This window comes from Triturus cristatus, chromosome 5_2, assembly GCF_964204655.1.
Source record: "Triturus cristatus chromosome 5_2, aTriCri1.1, whole genome shotgun sequence".
Taxonomy (NCBI): domain Eukaryota; kingdom Metazoa; phylum Chordata; class Amphibia; order Caudata; family Salamandridae; genus Triturus; species Triturus cristatus.
The window spans coordinates 334,199,141-334,223,002 of NC_140588.1; the positions used below are offsets into that span (position 1 = coordinate 334,199,141).

The window sequence follows — 23,862 nt, forward strand, 5'->3', positions numbered from 1 at the left end:
GGTGGCAGGTTTAGGTAGCCAAACTCTAGGACTTCAGGAGCTAGATTGCCAGGTTCAGCTGTTGCGGATCTGGGTGCTGAATCTCTCCATGGTTCTGCGTCAAATGCGCGGGTTTGATCTGCAGCCTTTGATGCGGCACCACGGAAAGTTCGAGAAAGGTGGTGTACCATGGCTGGCGTGCCCACGTTGGAGCAACCAGGACGAGTGTCAGTGAACGTTGTCTGAGTTTGCGTGCCACCAGCGGTATCAGTGGTGCTGGGGGAAAAGCGTACGCAAATCTGCCGGACCAGTTCATCCATATCGCATTGCCCTGCGACTGCGGATGTGGGAACCTGGCGGCAAAGCTTTGGCATTTTGCGTTTTCGCTTGTGGCGAATAGGTCTATCTCTGGATGACCCCATTGCTGGAAGTACGGTTGGAGTACTGATGGGTGTAACTCCCACTCGTGCATCTGGTGGCTGTGTCTGCTGAGCAGATCCGCCATCTGGTTGTCCTTGCCGGGGAGGTGTTCTGCCATGAGGAACATGTTCCTCTGAATGGCCCACTTCCACATGCTCTGAGCCAGATGAGACAACTGTGGAGAGTGTGTTCCTCCCTGCTTCTGTATGTAGTACATGGCAGTCATGTTGTCCGTTCGGATCAACACGACTTTGTTGCACAAGTGTACTTTGAATGCTTTCATAGCCAGGAAGATTGCCATCAGTTCTAGAAGGTTGATGTGCATCTTCTTTTGTTGTGTTGTCCATAGTCCCTGCACTGTGTAATGGAGTACATGAGCTCCCCATCCCTGGAGAGACGCGTCCGCCGTCAGTATTATTTGTGGGACAGGCTCTTGGAACGGTCGGCCCTTGCAAAGGTTTTGTGGATTCCACCAATGCAGAGAGTTGTATGCCCGACCGCTCACCAACACTAGGTCTTTCAACTGTCCTTGAGCCTGATTCCACTGACGTGCTAAGCACTCCTGAAGCGGGCGCATATGTAGTCTCGCGTGTGGGACTATGAAAATGCAGGAGGCCATCATGCCTATCAACTGCATGAACACTCGCGCGGGAAGGGAGTGTTGTGGTTTGAACTTGGAAATCAGCATTTGCATGCTGTTGATTCTCACTAAATTTGGCTGAGCTGTGGCCGCCAGAGTGTCTATAGTCGCACCTAGGTACTGTTGTACGTGTGCGGGCTGGAGATGGGATTTTGGGTAATTTAGTGAGAAACCCAGACTGTGAAGGAGGTGAATGGTGCGGGACATGTGGCTGGCACATTGCTGGGCTGACTTCGCTTGAACGAGCCAGTCGTCCAGGTAAGGGTAGACGTGTATGTGCTGCCTCCGTAGATGTGCCGCCACAGTAGCTAGGCACTTTGTGAACACCCTGGGTGCTGTTGTCACGCCGAAGGGGAGGACTTTGAATTGGTAGTGCTGCCCTTGAATAGTGAACCTGAGGTATTTTTTGTGTGAGGGGTGAATGGGTATGTGGAAATACGCATCTTTGAGGTCCAGTGTGGCCAGGAAGTCTCCCTGCTTGAGCAGCGGGAGGACTTGCTGTAAAGTGAGCATGTGAAAATGCTCGGAAAGAATGTACTGGTTCAGGGGTCTCAGGTCTAATATAGGTCTGAGTGACCCGTCCTTTTTCGGTATTAAAAAGTACAGGGAGTACACCCCCGTACCTTGCTCGTGGACGGGTACGACCTCTATCGCGCCTTTTAGTAGCATACTTTGCACCTCCTGCTGTAAGAGCGTTAAGTGCTCTGAGGACATAGGACGGTTTTTTGGAGGTATTGTGGGTGGAGTTGAGGTCAATTCTAGGCAGTAACCGTATTTGACAATATCGTTGACCCACCTGTCCGTGGTGATGGAGTTCCACGTGGACAGGAACCTTTGTAGCCTTCTCCCGACAGGTGTTATGTGGTCGGGAGGAAGGGAGAGGGCGTCACTGCTTGTTCTTGGGGGAGGACCTGGTGTTGCCGTAGCCGCGTCCTCTGCCCTTTGTGCTGGAGCCACGATATCCACCCCGGGTGTTTTTATCGTAGGTGTTTTGCGTGTTGCCCTTGTTGTATGTTTGCTGTGACCCCTGTCCTCTACCTGCTCCTCTATTTCCGGGGCGACGAAAGGAGCCGCTCCGAAAGGACTGCGTTTGTAGGGCCCCCATGGACTTTGCAGTGTCTGTCCTTTTTTATTTTCTCTAGGGTGGTGTCAACCTCCGGCCCGAATAAGTAGTCGGGGTTGACAGGTTGGTTGAGGATGTTATTTTGTACCTCCGGTTTGAATCCGGAGATTCGCAACCAGGCGTGTCGTCGCAACATGACGCTAGTGTTTATGGCTCTGGCAGCTGTATCTGCGGCATCCAGTGCACACTTAATGGATGCATTTGTGAGCAGTTGTCCCTCCCTGATGAGGATCTCTGCACCTTCTTTGAATTGGTCAGGGAGATGTTGGAGTAGTTGCTCTAATGTGTCGTAGTGCGCTCTATCGTAGCGAGCGAGGAGCGCTTGAGTATTGGCAATGCGCCATATGTTAGCTGCCTGGGCGGCAACCCGTTTGCCAGAGGTCTCCAGCACCTTGGACTCTTTGTCCGGGGGAGGAGCGTCACCTGTTTGCGAGTGTGCCCTCTTGCGAGCATTCGCAACGACAATGGAATCCAGAGGTAACTGGCCTCTAATGTAAGTAGGGTCCCCAGGCGCTGATCTGTATTTTTTGTCGATCCTGGGGTTTATCACTCTTGCCCTGGTGGGTTCCTTGAAGATGTCCTTTGCTGGTTTGAGGACCCCCTTTAACATGGGCAGAGTCTTTATATTCCTTTCTGAGGATGCGAAAGTATCCATAAGAAAGTCGTCCTCGATGGTGTCAGAGTGAAGTTGCACCCCATGATTGGCCGCAGCACGTTCAATTAGAGCGTTGAACGCGGCAGTGTCCTCTGTGGGAGATGTTTTTGCTCCATAGAGTTGCGGGTCCTGTGCATCCATAGGTGCACCTGGGTCTACAGGGTCATCCCAAGCTTGATCAGGGTCCTGTTGGCCATCAGGGTCCATCCCTCCGGGGTAGGGGACTTGGTCACCCATGTAGTCCTCCAACGCATCCGTGTCGGAGTGTGTGGGAGAGAAGGATTGTGGATCCTGGTAGGGTGAATGGAAAGGTTCGTAAAGAACTGGTTCCGAAGCCACTGGCAGCTTTCTCTTGAGTGGGATCCGGAAGGAGTCAAAGCTGGCTCAGAAGTTATTCTCCTTTTGTGGATAATCATCCTGCCGGTGTCGGCGTCGATGAGATGCGATGGAGACGTCTCCGCAGAGCGTTCGGCAGGCGTGATCGTGGTGTGGGTGACCCGTGTCCTGATTTGGAACAGTTTCGGGGCCGTGGATGGTGGCAGGCCAAAAGTAATGTTGGCTGGTGCCGAAGAGGCTGTTGGAGCTTTTATTGGCTCGGAGCCCGACGAGTCCTGGAGGACCGTTTTGTTTTTGGTGCGTTGCGCAGCAACGGGTGGCACCTGGAGCGCCCTCTATTCCTTTGCGCCGACCGGTTCTGTGGAGGCGGGCGTGGACTTTTTCGGCGCCGGTGAGTCATCGAGTCGAGGGGCGGGAATGGCAGTCGACGTCTTCGATGAGTGTGGCTTTGGTGGTGCCGTCGAAGCGGTGGGAGACGCGGCAGGCAGTTTGACCTTTGGGGTTGGAGCCGATTGCGTCGGTGCCGGGTGCCGGGAGCCGAGTAGGTTTGGTGGCACCGAAGGTCTTTTTCCGTATGTCGATTCCGACGTCGGACGCTTCAAGCTCGGCACCGAAGTCTCGTTTGTTGCGCTCGGTGCCGACGGGTTTTGCTGGCGTCGAAGGTGTGGAGGGCCTCGATCCAACCAGCGCCACTTTTGGTTTCGGTTTCAGTTGAACCAATACAGCTTTTGGTTTCGAAGAAGGGAAACCAGCTGGTTTTGGCATTAATGGCTGCCGCTGAATGTCCGAGGCAGGGGCCGAAGAACTGCGGGATAGGTCTTGGGTAAGGCCCGAAGGCGATCCCTCGACCTGAGCCATAGACTGTTGTACTGGGATTTCCTCAGTCTGAACGGGTAGGCCTTGCTCGTTATCGGAGCTACTCTCTTCGGCCCCCAAGGCCTCATTGTAGTCTCCTACCTCGGTGTCGTCTTCATCTCTGCGAAAGAGTGTTTCGTCTACGTCTTCCGATCCGGAGTCATGTTCGGAAGCGGGACTGGAGGGTAGGTTCTCCACTTCTTCGGTCTCGGCGCTGAAGATGTCGGCCGGGGCCGGTGCCGCTTGCTGCGCCTCGAGTCGCGCCGCTCGTCGATTCCGGAGAGTCTTCTTGGATCGAAATCGGGCACAGGCCATACATGTAGATTCGTCGTGATCCGGTGAAAGGCATTTGTTGCACACCGGATGGACGTCGATGTGTGGATATTTCGCATTGCATACAGGGCACCGCTTGAATGGTGTCCTCGATTCCATCGTCGATGTCGGGTCGATGGCCGGGTAAGATGCGAAAAAGTTGGTTCTGGAAGTTAGTAAACTAACAAAGATACTATCGATACCGATCGGGAACAGTACCGACGCGAACTAAAGGCCTTTTGGCCTGGAAAAATTTTTCCTAACTTGAGTCAAGATAAGCACATCCGAACCCAATGGCGGAAAAAAACAATCTGAGGATGGAGAGGATGCCCATGCGCACTGTAGTCCAGGGGAGGAGTCACCTATCCCAGGATACTTCGAAGACTCTTCCAGGACAACAACGTGCAAACATCCGGACCCAACACTAGGCGGCGATCTATGCACAGATATGAATTCAGCAGCCCACATGCCTCGAACATAAAAAAATATATGCTTGTTTTATTTTATAACCAACACTTGGATTTAAAATATACTTTCTCAGAATGAGAGGTTTCATATAAATACTTTTGCAATATGCAATTGACTTTTGTAAACAGTTACAAGTGGTTGCAATAGGCAACACTATTTTAAACACAACAATGCATTGAGCTCAATGGAAAATTCAAGTTATTTGCAACAGATTACTTTTTAGATTACTTTTGGAATTCCAGGACTGGATCCTAGATTCAGTCCTGGGTCAGGACTGAGAATCAAGTGATGAAAGTCGACTTAATTACTGTAATGATTTTTAAACAATATTTAGCCATTTTAAAAGTTGACACTTAGAAAATATTTCAAAGTAAACAGTCAATGATTCCCTATGGAAGAAAATTCAAGTTGCAGGTACAGTATGTTCTCGTTACTTTTGTAATCCAGTACTGGGTGCCTAGACTCAGTACTGGGACCTTTATCCAAAACAGGTAAGTAATTATATTTTCAGATATTATACGATTTTTGAAGAATATTTAAAGATTGCAGAAATCGACACTTAGAAGAAATTTCACAGAAAAACAGTCAATGATTTCCTATGGAAGAAAATTGGGTTAAGGGTAAGTACAGTTGTAAGTATTTTTCAGAGTCCGTGCTGGGCACCAAGATCCAGCACTGGGAGCTCACCTAAGAGCAGATGAGTAATTTCGTTTTCGTTACTCGGCTGATTTTTGGTGAATATTTTAAGATTTGAAAAGTCCACACTTAGAAGAATTTTCAGGAAAAAGCCAGTCAATGTTACCCTATGAGGAAAATAGTTATCGGTTTAAAGGTAAGTACTCGACTGGCAGAGTTGAAGTTCTGGGCATAGACTCAGGGGTCCCCCAGGGTCAGGTAGGTACAGTTGGTTCACCCTCAGCGGCTCTAGGGCAGCTGGGTGCAGAGAGAGTTAGGCCCAATGTTATCCTATGAGGGATAGGGGGGCCTTGGTTGGTGGCTGCTGACTAGCAAGCCACGCAGCTGTGGGAGCTGGGCTCCTGGTCACTTACTCAGGGCAAGTGGGGAAGTAGGTAGGTGCAGAGTTTTCACTGCCAGGGCCACTCGGGCAGCTGGGTGCAGAGTGCTTTTGAGCCGTCAGGCGCTCAATTGATTTCAATGGTAAATCTCCGGTTTAGAAAAAGACTGCAAGCTCGGGGATGAGGACTCTTCAGGTGCCACCACCACTTCGAGAGGTAAGTTGGGTAGTTAGAGGTTAGGTAGGTACCCCGGGATTGGGCACAGGGGGCCACGTGCAGGGGTGCCTTTTGGTGTCAGGAAATCTTACCCTCTGTTGATTGCGGTAGGGGGGGCGGCACCTTGTTCTGAGGCTGCAGGCTTCTTCAGGAGTGTCGAGGGAGGTCCTTGGGTGCCGTACTTGGGTTCACAGTCGCAGCGGGGTCGTCCTCGGGGTCTTTGTTCACTCCGGCACTGGCCAGGCTTGGCTGGTGCAGAGTGTGCTGGGTTCGCGGTTCCGGGCTGCTGCCAGGGATTAGAGGTAGGTTTTGAGTAGAGCCTCTACTCATGGGAGTCCCAGGGGCTTAGAGCCAAAAGGTAGCCAGGTCCTCCGGGGTTGGTGAGGTTGCTGGCCACAAGAGATGCCGGGTTGGAGCAGGAGCAGGTTCGAGGGTCGACAGGCCGGTAGGGCTGGGGCCAAAGCAGTTGGTGTCTTCCTCTTTAGCAGCTGCGGGGCAGGTCTTCTTTCTTCTTGCTCTTCTTTGTAGTTTTGAATCTGGAATCTGGGGAAGGAAGGTTCAGGGTGCCCCTAAATACTAGATTTAGGGGCGTTACAGGTAGGTGAAGGGCAGGGACCAATGGGCCCCTATCCTGCCTCTCTCCTGTGGGAGGGGGGCAGTAGCCTAGTCCTGATAGGGTAGGGCTCCCCATCTTCAAGATGGCGAGAGCCTGGAGATTTGCTTCACCTCGCCTCCCCCACCTGAGGGGTGGGGTTGGCAGGCTGGCACATCCACTGTCCTTATTTGGGGTTTCCGGCCAAAGCTTTCCGCCAGAGTGGGGGGTTGCAGTGGCCTGGGGAAGATCATAGAGGCGGCATGCCTTTGAAGCTTCCCCCTGCCCATCCTGGGGGAGGAGATTTAGCACCTCGCCCAGGATGTGCATTGTTGCAGGCCCAGGAGAGCAGGGGCTCTCCTACCCAGGGGTCCAGCAACATGTCTGCTGGGTGGCAGCCTTGGCAGCCTCAGAGCAGACGTGGATTGTAGGTTAGGTTTAAGGGGGGCACCTCTAAGACGCCCTCTGGGGTGCTGAGTACATTAAATCCCACACTGGCATTAGTGTGGGTTTAATGTGCTGAGAAATTTGATACCAGACCTCAGTCTTTAGTGTTGCCATTATGGTGCTGTGGAGCTCGTGTTTGACGAGCTCTCAGCACCATGTACTCTTAAATGGCAGCACTGCACTTGCAGTGCTCAGGAATGGACCTGGGCACTGTAGGGGTACAGGGCTCCTGTGCCCACACCATTGGCATAAGGCAACCAGCTAGAGGGGTGGCTAATGTATGCCATGGCAGTGTAGGTGATGGGCATGGCACACAGGGATGTGTGCCATGTCGACTTTGTTTTTGTCTTGCACCCAAACATTCAGCCTGCGGGGGGGGGGGGGGGGGGGGGGGGGGTGTAAGGGTACAGGGCCTCTAAGGGTGGCACAAGGGGTGCTGCAGCCCTTAGAGGCCTTCCCTGGTCACAAGGCCCTGGGGACTTGGGGTACCATTCACCATGGGAAGGCATGTGGCCAGGTTTTGCCAATTTGGGTTTTGTGTGTTTAGGGAAGGAACATAGGCCCTGGGCACCTGATTGGCAGGAGTCCAGGGCACACTCAGTCAAAGTACATTCAGCAAAAAGTGGGGGCATACCATGCAAGAAAGATGGCACTTTCTCACAACTACTCAGTGTAAGCCTAGTAATCTCAAAACTTACTTACCTGCTATTTTACTAAAAAAAACTATTCAAGTCTATGTACTGTATTTACAAGTGAATGCATTTCTCTGAAACAGTAATCCAAGTCAAAACCATAGTACATTTACAAATGCAATTGAACTGTATTAAAATCAGCATTTACTACTGTAAAGTATTTATTGCTTACCTGTGCCAGGCTTGCTTGGTTCTAGAAATAAAATGACTAAAGTATATTTTTATACAAAAACAATTGGTCTGAAGGTCAGTCTGAGTGTGCGAATTCATTTGCTGACTGAGTGTGTAAAACAAATGCTTAACACTGTCCTCTGATACTGCCTTACTGCTCGACCTCACTACCACAAATCGAGAGTAAGGTTCCATCTAAATTTTACCTCTGCCTACCTTTGGGGTTTCACCGGACACTGGGCACACTATACCGCACTTTGGTATAGTATTGAATATGCTACTTACCAGTATGCATCTGTTCTTGGCATGTAGGGCTGCTGACATTCATATCTGTGCATAGATCGCCGCCTAGTGTTGGGTCCGGATGTTTGCACGTTGTTGTCCTGGAAGAGTCTTCGAGGTATCCTGGGATAGGCGACTCCTCCCCTGGACTACAGTGCGCATGGGCATCCTCTCCATCCTCAGATTGTTTTTCGCCATTGTGGCAGTGATGGAGTAGATACAGAAAGTGATGACCATGCTTACAGTAATTCTGAGAGCTGCAGCTGCTACAGGCGCCGGGGAGGAGGGAGGGCGATATGAATGTCAGCAGCCCTACATGCCAAGAACAGATGCATACTGGTAAATAGCATATTCAGTTCGAGGCATGTGGGCTGCTGAATTCATATCTGTGCATAGAATACATAGCAGTGCCCTCTATTAGCGGCGGCTACCAGTGCCAGCTGCAGCGGTCTGAAAAATAGTTTTGAGAACAGCCTGTCCTACAGCTGCCTGCTGTTTTGATTGCACATCTACACAATAGTGTTTGGTAAATGTGTGTGTGGTGGACCAGGTGGCTGCTCTACATACATCATGCAGGGGAATATTTCCTAGAAAAGCCATGGAGGCCCCTAACTTACGTGTTGAGTGGGCTCGTGGGGGAATAGTTAATGTGCATTTTGCCTTTTGATAACAAATTTGAATACACTTAACTATCCATCTGGCTATCCCTGCTTTGGAGATGGCGTTACCCTTGTGGTGTGGGGCAAAGGCAACGAACAGTTGTTTTGTCTTCCTAAAGGGTTTAGTCCTGTCGATGTAGTACATGAGGGCCCTCCTTACGTCTAGTGTATGGAGTGCTCGTTCCGCGACAGTTTGTGGGTTTTGGAAGAAAACGGGCAGTTCAATAGTTTGATTCATGTGGAACTGCGAGATTACCTTGGGCATGAATTTGGGGTTGGTACGTAGTACGACCCTGTTGGCGTGAACCTGTATAAATGGCTCTTGAACTGTTAGTGCCTGGAGTTCACTAACCCTTCTTAAAGAAGTGATTGCTACCAGGAAAGCTACTTTCCAGGTGAGGAATTGAATCTCGCATGAGTGGAGAGGTTCAAAGGGTGGACCCATCAGGCGTGTGAGGACCAGGTTGAGGTTCCACATTGGAGCCGGTGGGTGGCTTGGTGGAATGACTCGTTTGAGTCCTTCCAAGAATGCTTTGATGGCAGGCACTCTGAATAGTGAGAGGTGCTGCCTGGTTTGCAGATAGGCTGATATTGCGGTCAAATGGACACGTATAGAGGTGTACGCCAGATTGCATCGGTATAGGTGTAAGAGGTCACAAATGATGTTTTGGATGGATGCGTCCAGCGGGTTAATGTCATTATTACTGCAATAAATGACGAACCTTTTCCATTTGGCTGCATAGCAAGCTCTTGTAGTGGGTCTCCTGGCCTCCTTGATGATGTCCATACAGTCAGGTGGCAGGTTGAGGTAGCCAAACTCTAGGACTTCAGGAGCCAGATTGCCAGGTTCAGCTGTTGCGGATCTGGGTGCTGAATCTCTCCATGGTTCTGCGTCAAATGCGCGGGTTTGATCCGCAGCCTTTGATGCGGCACCACGGAAAGTTCGAGGAAGGTGGTGTTCCATGGCTGGCGTGCCCACGTAGGAGCAACTAGGACGAGTGTCAGGGAGTGTTGTCTGAGTTTGCGAGCCACCAGCGGTATCAACGGCGCTGGGGGAAAAGCGTACGCAAATCTGCCGGACCAGTTCATCCATATCGCATTGCCCTGCGACTGCGGATGTGGGAACCTGGCGGCAAAGCTTTGGCATTTTGCGTTTTCGCTTGTGGCGAAGAGGTCTATCTCTGGATGACCCCACTGCTGGAAGTACGGTTGGAGTACTGATGGGTGTAACTCCCACTCGTGCATCTGGTGGCTGTGTCTGCTGAGCAGATCCGCCATCTGGTTGTCCTTGCCCGGGAGGTGCTCTGCCATGAGGAACATGTTCCTCTGAATGGCCCACTTCCACATGCTCAGAGCCAGATGAGACAACTGTGGAGAGTGTGTTCCTCCCTGCTTCTGTATGTAGTACATGGCAGTCATGTTGTCCGTCCGGATCAACACGACTTTGTTGCACAGATGTACTTTGAATGCCTTCATGGCCAGGAAGATTGCCATCAGTTCCAGAAGGTTGATGTGCATCTTCTTCTGTTGTGTCGTCTATAGTCCCTGCACTGTGTAGTGGAGTACATGAGCTCCCCATCCCTGGAGAGACGCGTCCGCTGTCAGTACTATTTGTGGAACAGGCTCTTGGAACGGTCGGCCCTTGCAAAGGTTTTGAGGATTCCACCAATGCAGAGAGTTGTATGCCCGACCGCTCACCAACACTAGGTCTTTCAACTGTCCTTGAGCCTGATTCCACTGACGTGCTAAGCACTCCTGAAGCGGGCGCATATGTAATCTCGCGTGTGGGACTATGAAGATGCAGGAGGCCATCATGCCTATCAACTGCATGAACACTCGTGCTGGAAGTGAGTGTTGGGGTTTGAACCTGGAGATCAGCATTTGCATGCTGTTGATCCTCACTAAATTTGGCTGAGCTGTGGCCGCCAGAGTGTCTATAGTCGCACCTAGGTACTGTTGTACGTGTGCGGGCTGGAGGTGGGATTTTGGGTAATTTAGTGAGAACCCCAGACTGTGAAGGAGGTGAATGGTGCGGGACATGTGGCTGGCACATTGCTGGGCTGACTTCGCTTGAACGAGCCAGTCGTCCAGGTAAGGGTAGACGTGTATGTGCTGCCTCTGTAGATGTGCCGCCACAGTAGCTAGGCACTTTGTAAACACCCTTGGTGCCGTTGTCACGCCGAAGGGAAGGACTCTGAATTGGTAGTGCTGTCCTTGAACAGTGAACCTGAGGTATTTTTTGTGTGATGGGTGAATGGGTATGTGGAAATACGCATCCTTGAGGTCCAGTGTGGCTAGAAAGTCTCCCTGCTTGAGTAGCGGGAGGACTTGCTGGAGAGTGAGCATGTGAAAATGCTCGGAAAGAATGTATCTGTTTAGGGGTCTCAGGTCTAATATAGGTCTGAGTGACCCGTCCTTCGGTATTAAAAAGTACAGGGAGTACACCCCCGTACCTTGCTCGTGGACGGGTACGACCTCTATTGCGCCTTTAAGAAGCATGCTTTGCACCTCCTGCTGTAAGAGCGTTAAGTGCTCTGAGGACATAGGACGGTTTCTTGGAGGAATTGTGGGTGGAGTGGAGGTTAGCTCTAGACAGTAACCGTATTTGACAATATCTTTGACCCACCTGTCCGTGGTGATGGAGTTCCACGTGGACAGGAACCTTTGTAGCCTTCCCCGGACAGGTGTTATGTGGTCGGGAGGAAGGGAGAGGGCGTCACTGCTTGTTGTTGGGGGAGGATCTGGTGTTGCCGTAGCCGCGTCCTCTTCCCTTTGTACTGGAGCCACGATATCCACCCCGGGTGTTTTTATCGTAGGTGGTTTGTGTATTGCCCTTGTTGTATGTCTGCTGTGACCCCTGTCCTCTACCTGCTCCTCTATTTCCGGGACGACGAAAGGAGCTGCTCCGAAAGGACTGAGTCTGGAGAGCCCCCATGGACTTTGCGGTGTCCGTGTCCTTTATTTTCTCAAGGGTGGTGTCAACCTCCGGTCCGAATAAATAGTCGGGGTTGACAGGCTGGTTGAGTATGTTATTTTGCACCTCAGGTTTGAATCCGGAGATTCGCAACCAGGCATGTCGTCGCAGCATGACGCTTGTGTTAATGGCCCTGGCAGCCGTGTCTGCGGCATCTAGTACAAACTTGATGGAAGCATTTGTGAGTAGCTGACCCTCTCTGATAAGAATTTCTGCACCTTGTTTGTACTGGTCAGGGAGATGTTGGAGTAGGCTCTCCAATGTGTCATAGTGCGCTCTATCGTAGCGAGCGAGGAGCGCTTGAGTGTTGGCTATGCGCCATATGTTGGCAGCCTGGGCGGCAACTCGCTTGCCAGAGGTCTCTAACACCTTGGACTCTTTGTCCGGGGGAGGAGCGTCACCTGTCGTCTGCGAGTGTGCCCTCTTGCGAGCATTCGCTACGACAATGGAGTCTAGTGGTAATTGGCCTCTGATGTAAGTAGGGTCCCCAGGCGCCGATCTGTATTTCTTATCGATCCTGGGGTTTATCACTCGTGCCCTGGTGGGTTCTTTGAAGATGTCCTTGGCTGGTTTGAGGACCCCTTTCAACATGGGCAGAGTTTTTACATGTCTTTCTGAGGATGCGAAGGTGTCCATAAGAAAGTCGTCCTCGATGGTGTCAGAGTGAAGCTGCACTCTATGATTATTTGCGGCACGCTCGATAAGAGCGTTGAACGCTGCAGTGTCCTCTGTGGGAGATGTTTTCGCCCAATAGAGTTGTGGGACCTGTGCATCTAGAGGTGCACCTGGATCTACAGGGTCGCCCCAAGTTTGATCAGGGTCCTGTTGGTAATCAGGGTCTATGTCTCCGTGGTAGGGGACTTGGTCACCCATGTAGTCCTCCAACACATCCGTGTCGGAGTGTGTGGGAGAGAATGATTGTGGATCCTGGTAGGGCGAGTGGTAAGATTCGCTTAGGAGAGGTTCTGAGTCCACAGGCAGCTTCCTTTTTAGTGGGATCCGGAAAGGGTCCAAAAGGTGGCTCCGAAGTTATCCTCCGTTCGTGGATAACCATCCTGCCGGTGTTGGCGTCGATGACATGTGACTGAGACGCCTCAGCAGGTGTAGTTGTGGTGTGGGTGACCAGTGTCCTGAGTTGGAATATTTTTGGGATCGTGGACGGAGGCAGGCCAAAAGTAATGTTGGCTGGTGCCGAAGAGGCTGCTGGAGCTTTTATTGGGCCGGAGCCCGACGTGTCCTGGAGGACCGTTTTGGTTTTGCTGCTTTGTGCTGCAACAGGTCGCACTTGGAGCGCCTTTGAGGCTTTCGCGCCGACCAGGTCTGTAGAGGCGGTCGTCGACTTTTTCGGCGCCGGCGGGTCATCGAGTCGAGGAGCGGGAATGGCCGTCGACGTCTTCGATGCATGAGGCTTTGGTGTTGCCGTGGAAGCGATGTGAGACGCCGCCGGCAGTGTGACCTTTGGTGTCGGAGTCGATGGCGTTGACGCCGGGAGCCGATCAGGTTTGTTGGCACCGAAGGCCTTTTTCCGTATGCCGACTCCGACGTCGGCCGCTTCAAGTTCGGCACCGAAGTCTGGCTTGGTGCGCTCGGTGCCGATGCGTTTCGCTGGCGTCGAAGGTGTGGAAGGCCTCGATCCGACCAGCGCCACTTTTGGTTTCGATTGAACCAGTGCAGCTTTCGGTTTGGAAGAAGGGAAACCAGCCGGTTTAGGTAATAATGGCTGCCGCTGAACGTCCGAGGCCGGGCCCGAGGGCGGGGCCGAAGAACTGCGGGATAGGTCTCGGGTAAGGCCCGAAGGCGATCCCTCGACCGGAGCCATAGACTGTGGCACTGGGCTCTCTTCAGTCTGAACGGGTAGGCCTTGCTCGTCATTGGAGCTACTCTCTTCGGCCCCTAAGGCCTCATCGTAGTCTCCTACCTCGGTGTCGTCTTCATCTCTGCGAAAGAGTGATTCGTCGACGTCGTTCGATCCGGAGTCATGTTCGGAAACGGGACTGGAGGGTAGGATCTCCAATTCTTCGACATCTTCGTTCTCGGCGTTGAAGATGTCTGCCGGGGCCGGTGCCGCGTGCTGCGCTTCGAGTCTTGCCGCTCGTCGATTCCGTAGAGTCTTCTTGGAACGGAACCGGGCACAGGCCATGCATGTCGATTCGTCGTGATCCGGCGAAAGGCATTTGTTGCACACCGGATGGACGTCGATGTGGGGATATTTCGCATTGCATACCGGACATCTCTTGAACGGTGTCCTCGATTCCATCGTCGATGGGCAGGTAAGAAGCGAAAAGTCGGTGCTGAAAGTTGTTAAACTAACAAAGGAGTATCGAAACCGATCGAGAAAACAGTACCGACGCGAACTAAAGGCCTTTTGGCCTCGATAAAGTTTTTCCTAACTTGAGTTAAGATAGCACATCCGAACCCAATGGCGGAAAAAAACAATCTGAGGATGGAGAGGATGCCCATGCGCACTGTAGTCCAGGGGAGGAGTCACCTATCCCAGGATACCTCGAAGACTCTTCCAGGACAACAACGTGCAAACATCCGGACCCAACACTAGGCGGCGATCTATGCACAGATATGAATTCAGCAGCCCACATGCCTCGAACATATAGAGCCAGCTTCCTGCAGCTGCTTGCCAGCTGCCACCACCAGACATGTTTCTGGACCCCTGGGTGGAGAGTCTGCTGCTCTCGAGGTCTGAAAGAATGCACATCCTGGGATGAGATGCCAAGCCTCCTCCCCCAGGATGGACAGAGTCCACGAAGGGGAAGTTTCAAAGGCTTGCCGGCTTTGTGAGCTAACCCAGCCCTTTGCTGCTTCCAGCAACTGGCTCCCACCAGTCCTGATCCCCACTTCAAAAATCAGCAGGAAAACCAAGTGAGGAAGGGTGACGTGCCCAACTTTGCTAACTCCATGCCTCAGGTGGGGGAGGAGAGGTAAGCACAACTCCATTCATGCCATCTTGCATTGGGGGGCACCCAGCCAACCAGAGAGGCATATGCCCCCCCCCCACTGGAGGGTGGCATAATAGGGGGGTGTACCCACCGCAGGGAAGGCACACACCGGTCCCAACCTTTACTTGCCTTTAACGCAAGCTAGTATTTAGGGGAAACCCCGAACCTTGCCTTTTCAGAAAAGAATCAACAAGAAGAGAAGACGAAGGACCGAAGAAGCTGTGCTGAACTAAGAAGAGGGGGATACCCACTGATTTGACCCCAACCCTACGGGCCTGTCCCCACCTCGAACCTTCTCCAGTTAAATCCTGTGTGTCCTGCATCCAGCAACCTCAAGACACCGGGAGGACCTGCCCTGCCTTCCAAGCCAAAGGCAGTCTCCCATGAACACCGGATTTGCTCAACCACAGACTCCGGCCCTAGCCAAAACCGTGAGTCTGTGCCACTCTGCTCCCGACGCCCACGGCCCAAGTTAGTGGTTCAACACCACAAGGTGGTCTCCCCAGCGATCCAGATTTTAGCTCTTGTGATCCGACCTGCCTCATATCGCCAAATGACACCTGCAGTTTCTTTCAGGAGGATCCCCCTGACCAACCGGAGCTGGTAAGAAAACCAGACGCCTAAAGACACCCCTGCACCCAACACCCCACAGCCTTGGGTGGCCCAACCAACGGTGTCCCAGCATCCCAACTTGCCTCTCCAACCAGCGTTCACCTTCAGAAGATCTTCACCCCCGAGCCTGCAGTCTTTGTTGCAACTGGAGAATTCCCCCTGAAATCAACAGGGCACCCGACGCCAAAACAGCAACCTGCACCCAGCCGCCCCTGCGGGTGTACTTTAAGTGCTAACTCTGAACCCCCTTTGCCCTGAGCCAATCACCAGGAGCTTTGCTACCACAACCTTTTGGCCTGCTCGTGAGCAGCCACCAACCAGAGGCCCCTTACCCCCCTTGGATAACATTGGGCCTCAGCACTCTGCATCCAACTGCCCCTGAGGGTGCTTGGAGCGAGGGCATTCTTGACCCCAGAAAACCAACTTCCAAACCCTATAACCACATTTCTTCTCATAGCACTGCATTGACTGCTTTCTTGTGAAAATTGTTTCAAGTATGGAGTTGGTTTTGTATGAGAACTTGAAAAACTGCAAATATCTAAAAACTGCTTTACTTACCTTTTCTCTAGGAAATGCCCCAGTGTGATATATGGGCATATATCACCGAATGGAAAGAGTAATCCATACAGTAATCAAACGTAATCTAAAAGTTAAATTAATTGTATTCCAAGTACTTACAAACTTGTAATGGTAATTTTCATTCAGCTTACTTGTATTGTTCAACCTGCCTTGAAAAGTAGCATTTACACTTACCTGTACCAAGCTTGTTTGGGACTAGGGACTAGAAAATAAATATAACTAAATATTTGTATAAAAATAAATTGGTCATTTGCTGCCTGAGAGTGTACAACAAATGCTTAACACTATCCTCTGATAAAGCCTTACTGCTCGCCCACACTACCACAACCACAAGATAGTACGGTGCCATCTACTTTTACCTCTGCCTACCTTTGGGGTTCTACTGGACTGTGCACACTATACATCACTTTGGTATAGTATACACAGAGCCAGCTTCCTACAAAGGCTTTTAACATTTATTTGTAATGACAACATGTGAAATCATGTACTAATACTGACTGGAAATTTGTAACAAAAATTTCAAGCTATCCGCTCAAGGGCAAGAACTCAAAATATTTCTAAACACTGCAGGGAACCAAAAATCTCTATTAATCAAAAAGATTGACAGTAATACAAGTCCATCACTGGAGAGGAAAAAAAGTAAACAAAAACAGAGGCACTTCAAATTGTAGACTGTCGTAAAAGCTATTCACTGTAAACACCTAGGCTATTGAAGCTGTGAGGTAAGCAGCATCAATTTATGTTCAATGAGTTCACAGAGGGATGGTTCACAGAGTAGTCTAAAAAAACTTCTATCCTAGGGTTAATGTCTAGGGTAAGCTTATTCAACTATTTTTGGAAGACAGATCTCAGTTTTTACAGCAAGTTGTTGAAAGGATAAACCCTTTGTTGTTAGCCCACATGTTATAACTGATGTATTAGATAGAAGGTTAAGTATTTCGGTTTGGGAAGGAGACCAGTATACAGGGACTTCACTCTGCAAGCTATCCATTTTTTTTTTTAAATGAAGCAGGTTTATGCATGTTAAAATCAGCTAAGTTTCTCTTCAGTGCCTGGAAATAAGGAGGAAATGAGATCGGACATAAGAATATGGGCGACTATCGGAATGGGGAACAAAAGCAAGCAAAGTTCACTTTACAAAGACTGTTGCATCATTTGAGAAACTGGTTTAAGTTGTGGCTTACCTTCTTACAAATCTGCTTCATTGTGACTTCTTCCAAATTTGCATCAGCCAATAACCTTTTTACAGTAGCTTTTATCTCATCGTCTGTAGGCGGCTTCTTCACTTTTTTGATCAGAGGTTCATCATCTGAACTGTCAGACTCACTTTCAGACTCTGGAATTTCTTCTATAATTAAAAATGAAAAACAAGGTCAGCAGTTATGGGAACCTTGACGCATCCTAAAATCATACTACCTTGTTCTAATGCAGGCTAAGAAAATGTAGAGGTTCCCTCCTAAATCAGTTCGTAGTAAAGGCAGACATTGGGTATCTTCCATTACTTTAAGTGCTGGTGACAAGCTAAATTGAAGCTCGAAGTACTTATCAGCAGGTTTATAGCACTTTAAGGACAAGTTAGTTACCTCCTGTAATGCCCATCTGGTATAGACTATATATAGCCGCTGATTCCTTACCTTTGAGTTTCCCAGGCACAAGATTGGATTTGGAAGATTTGTGAGCAGTACCTCTGCAAGTCAGTAGGTGGTGTCTTTCAACTCTGCATGTGTGGTCAGTCGTCCACAGCACCTGTATAGGTATAACCTAGGCACGCTGAAATCAGTTTTTCACAACTTTCCATGCCAGAAGCACGAAGCCATGAAGAACACAGACCACAGGTGTGGAAAACTAAGGCCCTGAAAGGGATCAACCACGTCCCTAGAAATCAGTTCGCAGAGCAGGGCGGATGGGTGGGTCAGTAAGGAATCTGCAGCTAGATCTAGTCTCTACCAGTTAAGATGTTACCGAACGCAAGTAATTTGTTCATTTGATAGATACTTCTAGCTGCAGATTCCTTACCTTTGAATAGATACCCAAGCAATACCATCCCTGGTGGTGGGTCTGCGGATCAATTTCAAACAAAAAAAATTCCAAAGGACTAAATGGGCAAAGTGCCAATCACTATACACCCGACAGTGCAGACAGTAATGTTTGGTGAACCTGTGCAGGAAAGCCCACGTTTCTGCCTGGTAGATGTCCAGGACACTTTGCAAGCTAACGCAGTAGTCGCAGTTTTAGCTCTGATGGAATGAGCTTGCAAACCTTCTGGAGTTTGCTTCTTGGCCAATGCGTAGCAGATTTTAATGCAGAGCACGTTCCATCTAGTGATGGTCAGCTTCTGCACAGCCCGGCCTTTCTTCACACCAACATACCCCACAGAGTTGGTCGTCCATCTAGGAACTCTCGTGTGCGGTCAAGGTAGAACGACAAAGCTCTTTTTAGGTCCAAAATTTGGAGTCACTCCTCTTATTTAGAGTATAAGGTAGAACATAAAAGGGTAGGCAAAGTGATGGATTTGGTCATGTGGAATGCAGTAGCCATCTTCTGTAGAAAAGAGCTCCCTGAGCGAAGTACCAGTTTGTCAGACTAGACTAATAAGGCGGCATAGATGACACAGCCTGCAGCTCACTTACTCTACAGGTAGATGTAACAGCCACAAGGAAGGCTGTTTTTATCGTCAGAAGCCTGATCGGATAATTATGGAGAGGAGGTAGTAGCTCCTTGGCAGGATTTGCAAAACCCACCGGTTCAAAGATACTGAATGCCAGCGGGGCAGGAGATGGTAAATCCTAACACCAACTTGAATCCCATGCTGGCAATGGGGCACATTAGGAAGGTTTGGAGGCTGGAGGGTGGGTTTGTCACAGGGAGGAGAGTGCTGTGTTGACTGGGAAGGGGCTGCCAGACCCACGAGGGCTGTGGTTACCACTCCCTCAGCAAGCAGATGCTGGGGAACATGCACAGCTTAGTGGCTGGGAGGCAATTGGTGTGGGGGAGGGAATTGGTGCAGCTGGAAGCCCCTTCCATAGCCATGAAAGGCAGAGGATGACGTGGGGGGCATAGAATGGCCCAAGGACCTGCCCTGAAGCACTCCAGCACAGAATCTGCCTTGTGTCCAAAGAGACTGGTGCAATCAAAGGGCGCGTCTATAAGAGGATTTAACATCCCCTGAAAATCCAGTCGTTCTCAACAATGCGTGGCGCCTCAAGACCACGGTCGAAAAAACACGATCTGCTCAGTCAGTCGTGTCAAGCCCACAACAAATAGTGAACTTCGCTCCACCTCTCCTATCTGCAACAGTCACAGTATGGCCCGGGCCTCCTCTGGGACTGTTGTGAGCACCTGCACAATAGTGTTAGGATGGGAGGTTTGGGGCCTTTAGGGAAAGGCAGTAGCACCAGGCAATCATCTCATTCACAGGTGCCCCTATGTGGGGTTTGGACCAAGTCCCCAAAAGGACATCAGTGAGGAAGTCACTGGATGGCAGCAGTAGTTCTGAAGGGAGGACTACCTGTTCCCGCACCTCTGTCAAGACATTAGTCTTGACTGCTACTGGCGGTTAAGAACCTCAGCCGCCCTCCACACCACCACTGCTCAAAATAATTGGCCTCTTCCATAGCAACGGTAGGGGAAAATAAAGCATACCTGTATCCGGAGAGGTATTTAGTCTACTGGCTTCATCCAGTTGCTCACACCACTCCATGTTAAGGTTTTCTTTATATAGCTGGTATTCCTCAGGATCCAGCTACCCCTCCCTTTCCTCCTCAAGTTGTAACCCAAGGAATAGGGCTCAGGCTTTCAGCTAGGAGGCAAAGCTCTTCAAGAGAAAAGCTTAGACAGTGGAACCCTATAGAACACCTGACCTGACATCCCTTCTATTATGTATATACACTGGGAGTACCCAGATGTGTGCACACTGTTCACGCACCCACTGCCACAATGCAATCCAAAAACAGGAAAGTCACAATTAGAACAAAAGCAAACGGTGCACCACTATACAAGGAAAAATATTAAATCTGTGTCCAAAAACGTATTCAAAAGTTTTTTAATTATATATTTAGACAAGGCTAAAACAACGATCTGGATTAATTAAACAGTCAAAGCGTTTCGTCCATACACATGGACTTCTTCAGGGTATAGATAATTTAGATGCAATAGGGAATGCTAGTTAAGCCAAGGAGTTCCACTAAGTGGCTGGTATGGTAAAGTCCTTTTCACTTATTTTTCAAAACATAATTGCATGTATTAAGAGAACCCTTAATATGGGTAAAGTACACAAGCTGGGGTCAAGTCGTGACTAACTTCGTCCGGACGCTACCTGGCGGGAGACGTTCGACCGCATACCCCGGGTTATTGAGGCCGGTTACAGCATACAGCCACTAATATTGGGCCCACGATACATGGGTGGACCTATGCTCATCACGACTTGACCCCAGCTTGTGTACTTTACCCATATTAAGGGTTCTCCACAAGCTCGACTTAATAGCCTTTTGGATGGTTAACTACCCCATGTGGCAAAGACAGTCTGACCTGATTAACCTCGCACCCTTTTCGCTTAATACATGCGATTTGTTATTCTATGTTTTAAAAAAATAAGTGAAAAGGACTTTACCATACCAGCCACTTCGTGGAACTCCTTGGCTTAACTACTATTGCATCCAAACTATCTATGCCCCGAAGAAGTCCATGTGTATGGACGAAAAGCGTTGGCTGTTTAATTCATCCAGATAGTTGTTTTAACCCAGTCTAAATAAAAGAAGAACTTCTGAAGAATACACTTTGACACTGATTCAATATTTTTCCTTATATTGTGAGGCAAAGCGCCTAACTGTGTCAGATCGGAGTCTGGGATCAGAGCAAGCATGGTGCAACTCTGGGACGCCGGCATCAGGGAAGATTGAGATGGTACAACTGCTGCCGGTTTGGATCCTTAGGGCCTGACTGGCGCTGGGGCCACAGCTGCCAGGGAAGAACTAGATAAGACAGCCTTTCGACATTGCAGGGCCTAAAGGCATGGCGGTCGGGTCGCCTTTATATGAGGCTCATTGCTTCATGAAACTCTTAGTTGGGTGTAAAGTCAGGGAGGTGTAAAGTCAGCTCAGGGTCTCTAGCGGAGCCAGGCCTTGAAAGTAGACGCTCCCTCGTCGGCCGAGCAGAAGTCGAAAGACCTGTTCAATTTACTCTTCTTGTGTAGAGATTTACACGAATGTCCTGAGGATTTGGAGTGGAACGAGTGACTCCACGACCACAACCTTTCCCTTGCGCGGGACCAAGAGTGGCGCCATGAGCTTGAAGGACCCCTCCCACAAGGCATTAGGATTTATGGCGCAACAGTCTGAGTACAACTTTAGTCGTGTTCGAGACCCCACAGCATACAAGATGCGGATCAGTCACCAACATCGGTCGATGACAGGCTCCGCAGGGCTTGGAGCTGGCTTTCCTGGAGGACTTCCCTGGCACTCAAGGAAGAAAAACCTCAAGTCAGTAAAAGTAAAAAAAAAAAAAAAAGAATAAAAAAAAAAAAGTCAAACAGTGACTTAAGGGGTAGCTTTTCTCCAGATCAGCACTGGCTGGCGTGGAAAGAAAACTACTGATGTTAACATGCCTAGGTGGGGCCTATATCGGGGCCCTAGAAGTCACTTCCGGTGCAGACACGTGGAGCCAAATGATGCCACCTACCAGCGCGCAGATGACCAAGGCAACTGCCACCAGCTAAGCATGATGGGATACTGGTGGTCTGGGTCCTAAAAGGCACACACATGGTTTGAAACTCACATAATAGCAGCTTATGGGGCTACTCTGTCTCTCAATTTTAAAGAGAAGGGTTTGTGTAAGAGATTGAAGCCATTTTGTAAAAATACCCACATTAAACATATATATGGGTACATTGACCCTTTTCTCACTACAATCTGAAGAATTTCATCACTGTAGCCTGTTTTATGCTACATATTATGTTCTTAAGTGTTCTGCAGGCCTTCCTGAACTAAGGCGAATTTCTACACTTGAGATATTCTATGAAGTGCTCCAGAATTCTTGCACGTGGTATTAACTATTTAAATGCTTATGACTATCAATGGAGATTCCTCCAAGACAAAACAAGTTACTTACCTTAAGTAACGTAACACGTACCTGGCAGGGACTATCTAGCCACAGATTACTTACCTTTGAATATTCCAAAGGCATCAGACTGGATCGGAAAGATCTTTGACATTCCCTCTGCGCACTGGTAAGCTGCACTGATCGACCACGCATAGAGTACGCAGTGCCTATAGGCGCCACCCCAGCATGCAAACAACTTAATGCAACTCTTTTTGCACCATAAGCATGGAGCCACATCTGAAGGTTGACTGGCCAGTATGCAGAAACTAAGGGCTTGTTTAGGTAGAAGACCAGTTCGCAGAAACATGGAGGCCCAGAAAGAAATCTGCAGCTAGATATAGTCTCTACCAGATAAGGCGTTATGGAAGGTGCTTAACTTGCTCATCTGATACAGACCTAGTCACAGATTCCTGACCTTATAATATAGATACCAAGGCAAAAACTCCGCAGACGCGGATCTGCGAACTGGTTTAGACCAAAAAGTCTTGGAGGACCGAGCATGCAAGTATCCATTACAACGGACTAGATTGTCAAGGTAGTAGCGTCTGGTGAACGGATGGAAGGACATCCATGTTGCAGCCTGACAGGTGTACTGTACTTGTGAGCTGAAACAAGCTTTTTGCAGGCTCCCCCCTTTTTTTTACCCCAATTTTCAACTACTAGGAATTGGTGTAATGTGTCTGAAATGCCCTGGGCTCTACCTGCTAATCCGGATTCAGTGCATGTGGTTCGACCCTTAAAAGGGTACATAGCGGAGGCTTATACCCAATTGGCATCGCCTAGCTTACTGCTTTGACTACTCCACCTCTTGGTTGTAATGGCAGCTGGCATTTGCTAGATGCCTCTTCCATAAGTGTTCTTGCGAGGTTGAAAAGATGTGATGTGACTGGTGGCAATATTGCTGTGACCACTGTGTAATTAGAACCCCTGTGTTAAACACCAGTCGTAATATTTTTACAGATGTTTTCTGTACTCATTTCATTTGCAAAAGACCACAGGGTGTTTCCAGCTCAATCTTACTCTGTATTCAGTCTGCATCGGCAACAAATAGCAGTACGGCAAATGTATGAGAAATGACTAAGGGCCAGACCACGACGACAGCTATGGGCGATAGGTCTTCAAAAACAGCAGCAGCCGAATGATTTGGATAAATACCGGCCTCTCTTGTAATAGCTCTTGTAGGAAGCTGCCCCTTTACCAAAAAGAGGCACACTTGGCCAGGTATCTCTTATAAGCAGACAGTAGGTCGTTCTCGCAATTCCAAGGTGCTCTCTTAGGGGGTAGTGTGGTTGAGCAGCCTTAGGCTTATCAGAAAGAAGTGTTAGACATCTGCAAAACAGTCAAGCGGCTCATTAAGGAGTGCCACATCAATTTATAAACAAGCATTTACAATGCAACGGTCTCGGCATTGTTAAAGTTAGAGCTATTGGCATTGCTCATGACATTTTTGTTTATGTTTTTGTTTTTAAAACATTTAAAGAAACGACCTTGTTATTTACAATGTCAATAGCTTAATCACTCTCAAATGCGAGACCTATTGCATTTGCAGCCACACACAGAGCCACACACACAAAGCCACCCACACACACAGAGCAACCCACAGAGCCACCTACACACACACGCAGAAGCCCACTGACGTATTTACATTATGTGCACGTTGTGATCTGCACGGTACATGTTCTTTGCTGCAGGCACATTAAGACTATGTGCTACCTTTCCAGGAGTCAAAACTTCCACTAGACAAAACTCCGTTCTCTCTCTAGGAAGAGCATTAAACCCTAGACTCA

At 49.5% G+C, this 23,862-nt stretch overlaps 1 protein-coding gene across 1 annotated transcript in view; it reads right to left on the reverse strand.

The window, feature by feature from the left end:
- DEK (DEK proto-oncogene) overlaps nt 1-23,862 on the reverse strand; it is a 262,255-nt gene that overhangs the window by 78,029 nt on the left and 160,364 nt on the right. Inside the window, exon 9 of the mRNA XM_085607095.1 lies at nt 17,164-17,327. Within this exon, the coding sequence (XP_085463221.1) occupies nt 17,164-17,327 (164 nt within the window). The remainder of the gene's footprint in view (nt 1-17,163; nt 17,328-23,862) is intronic.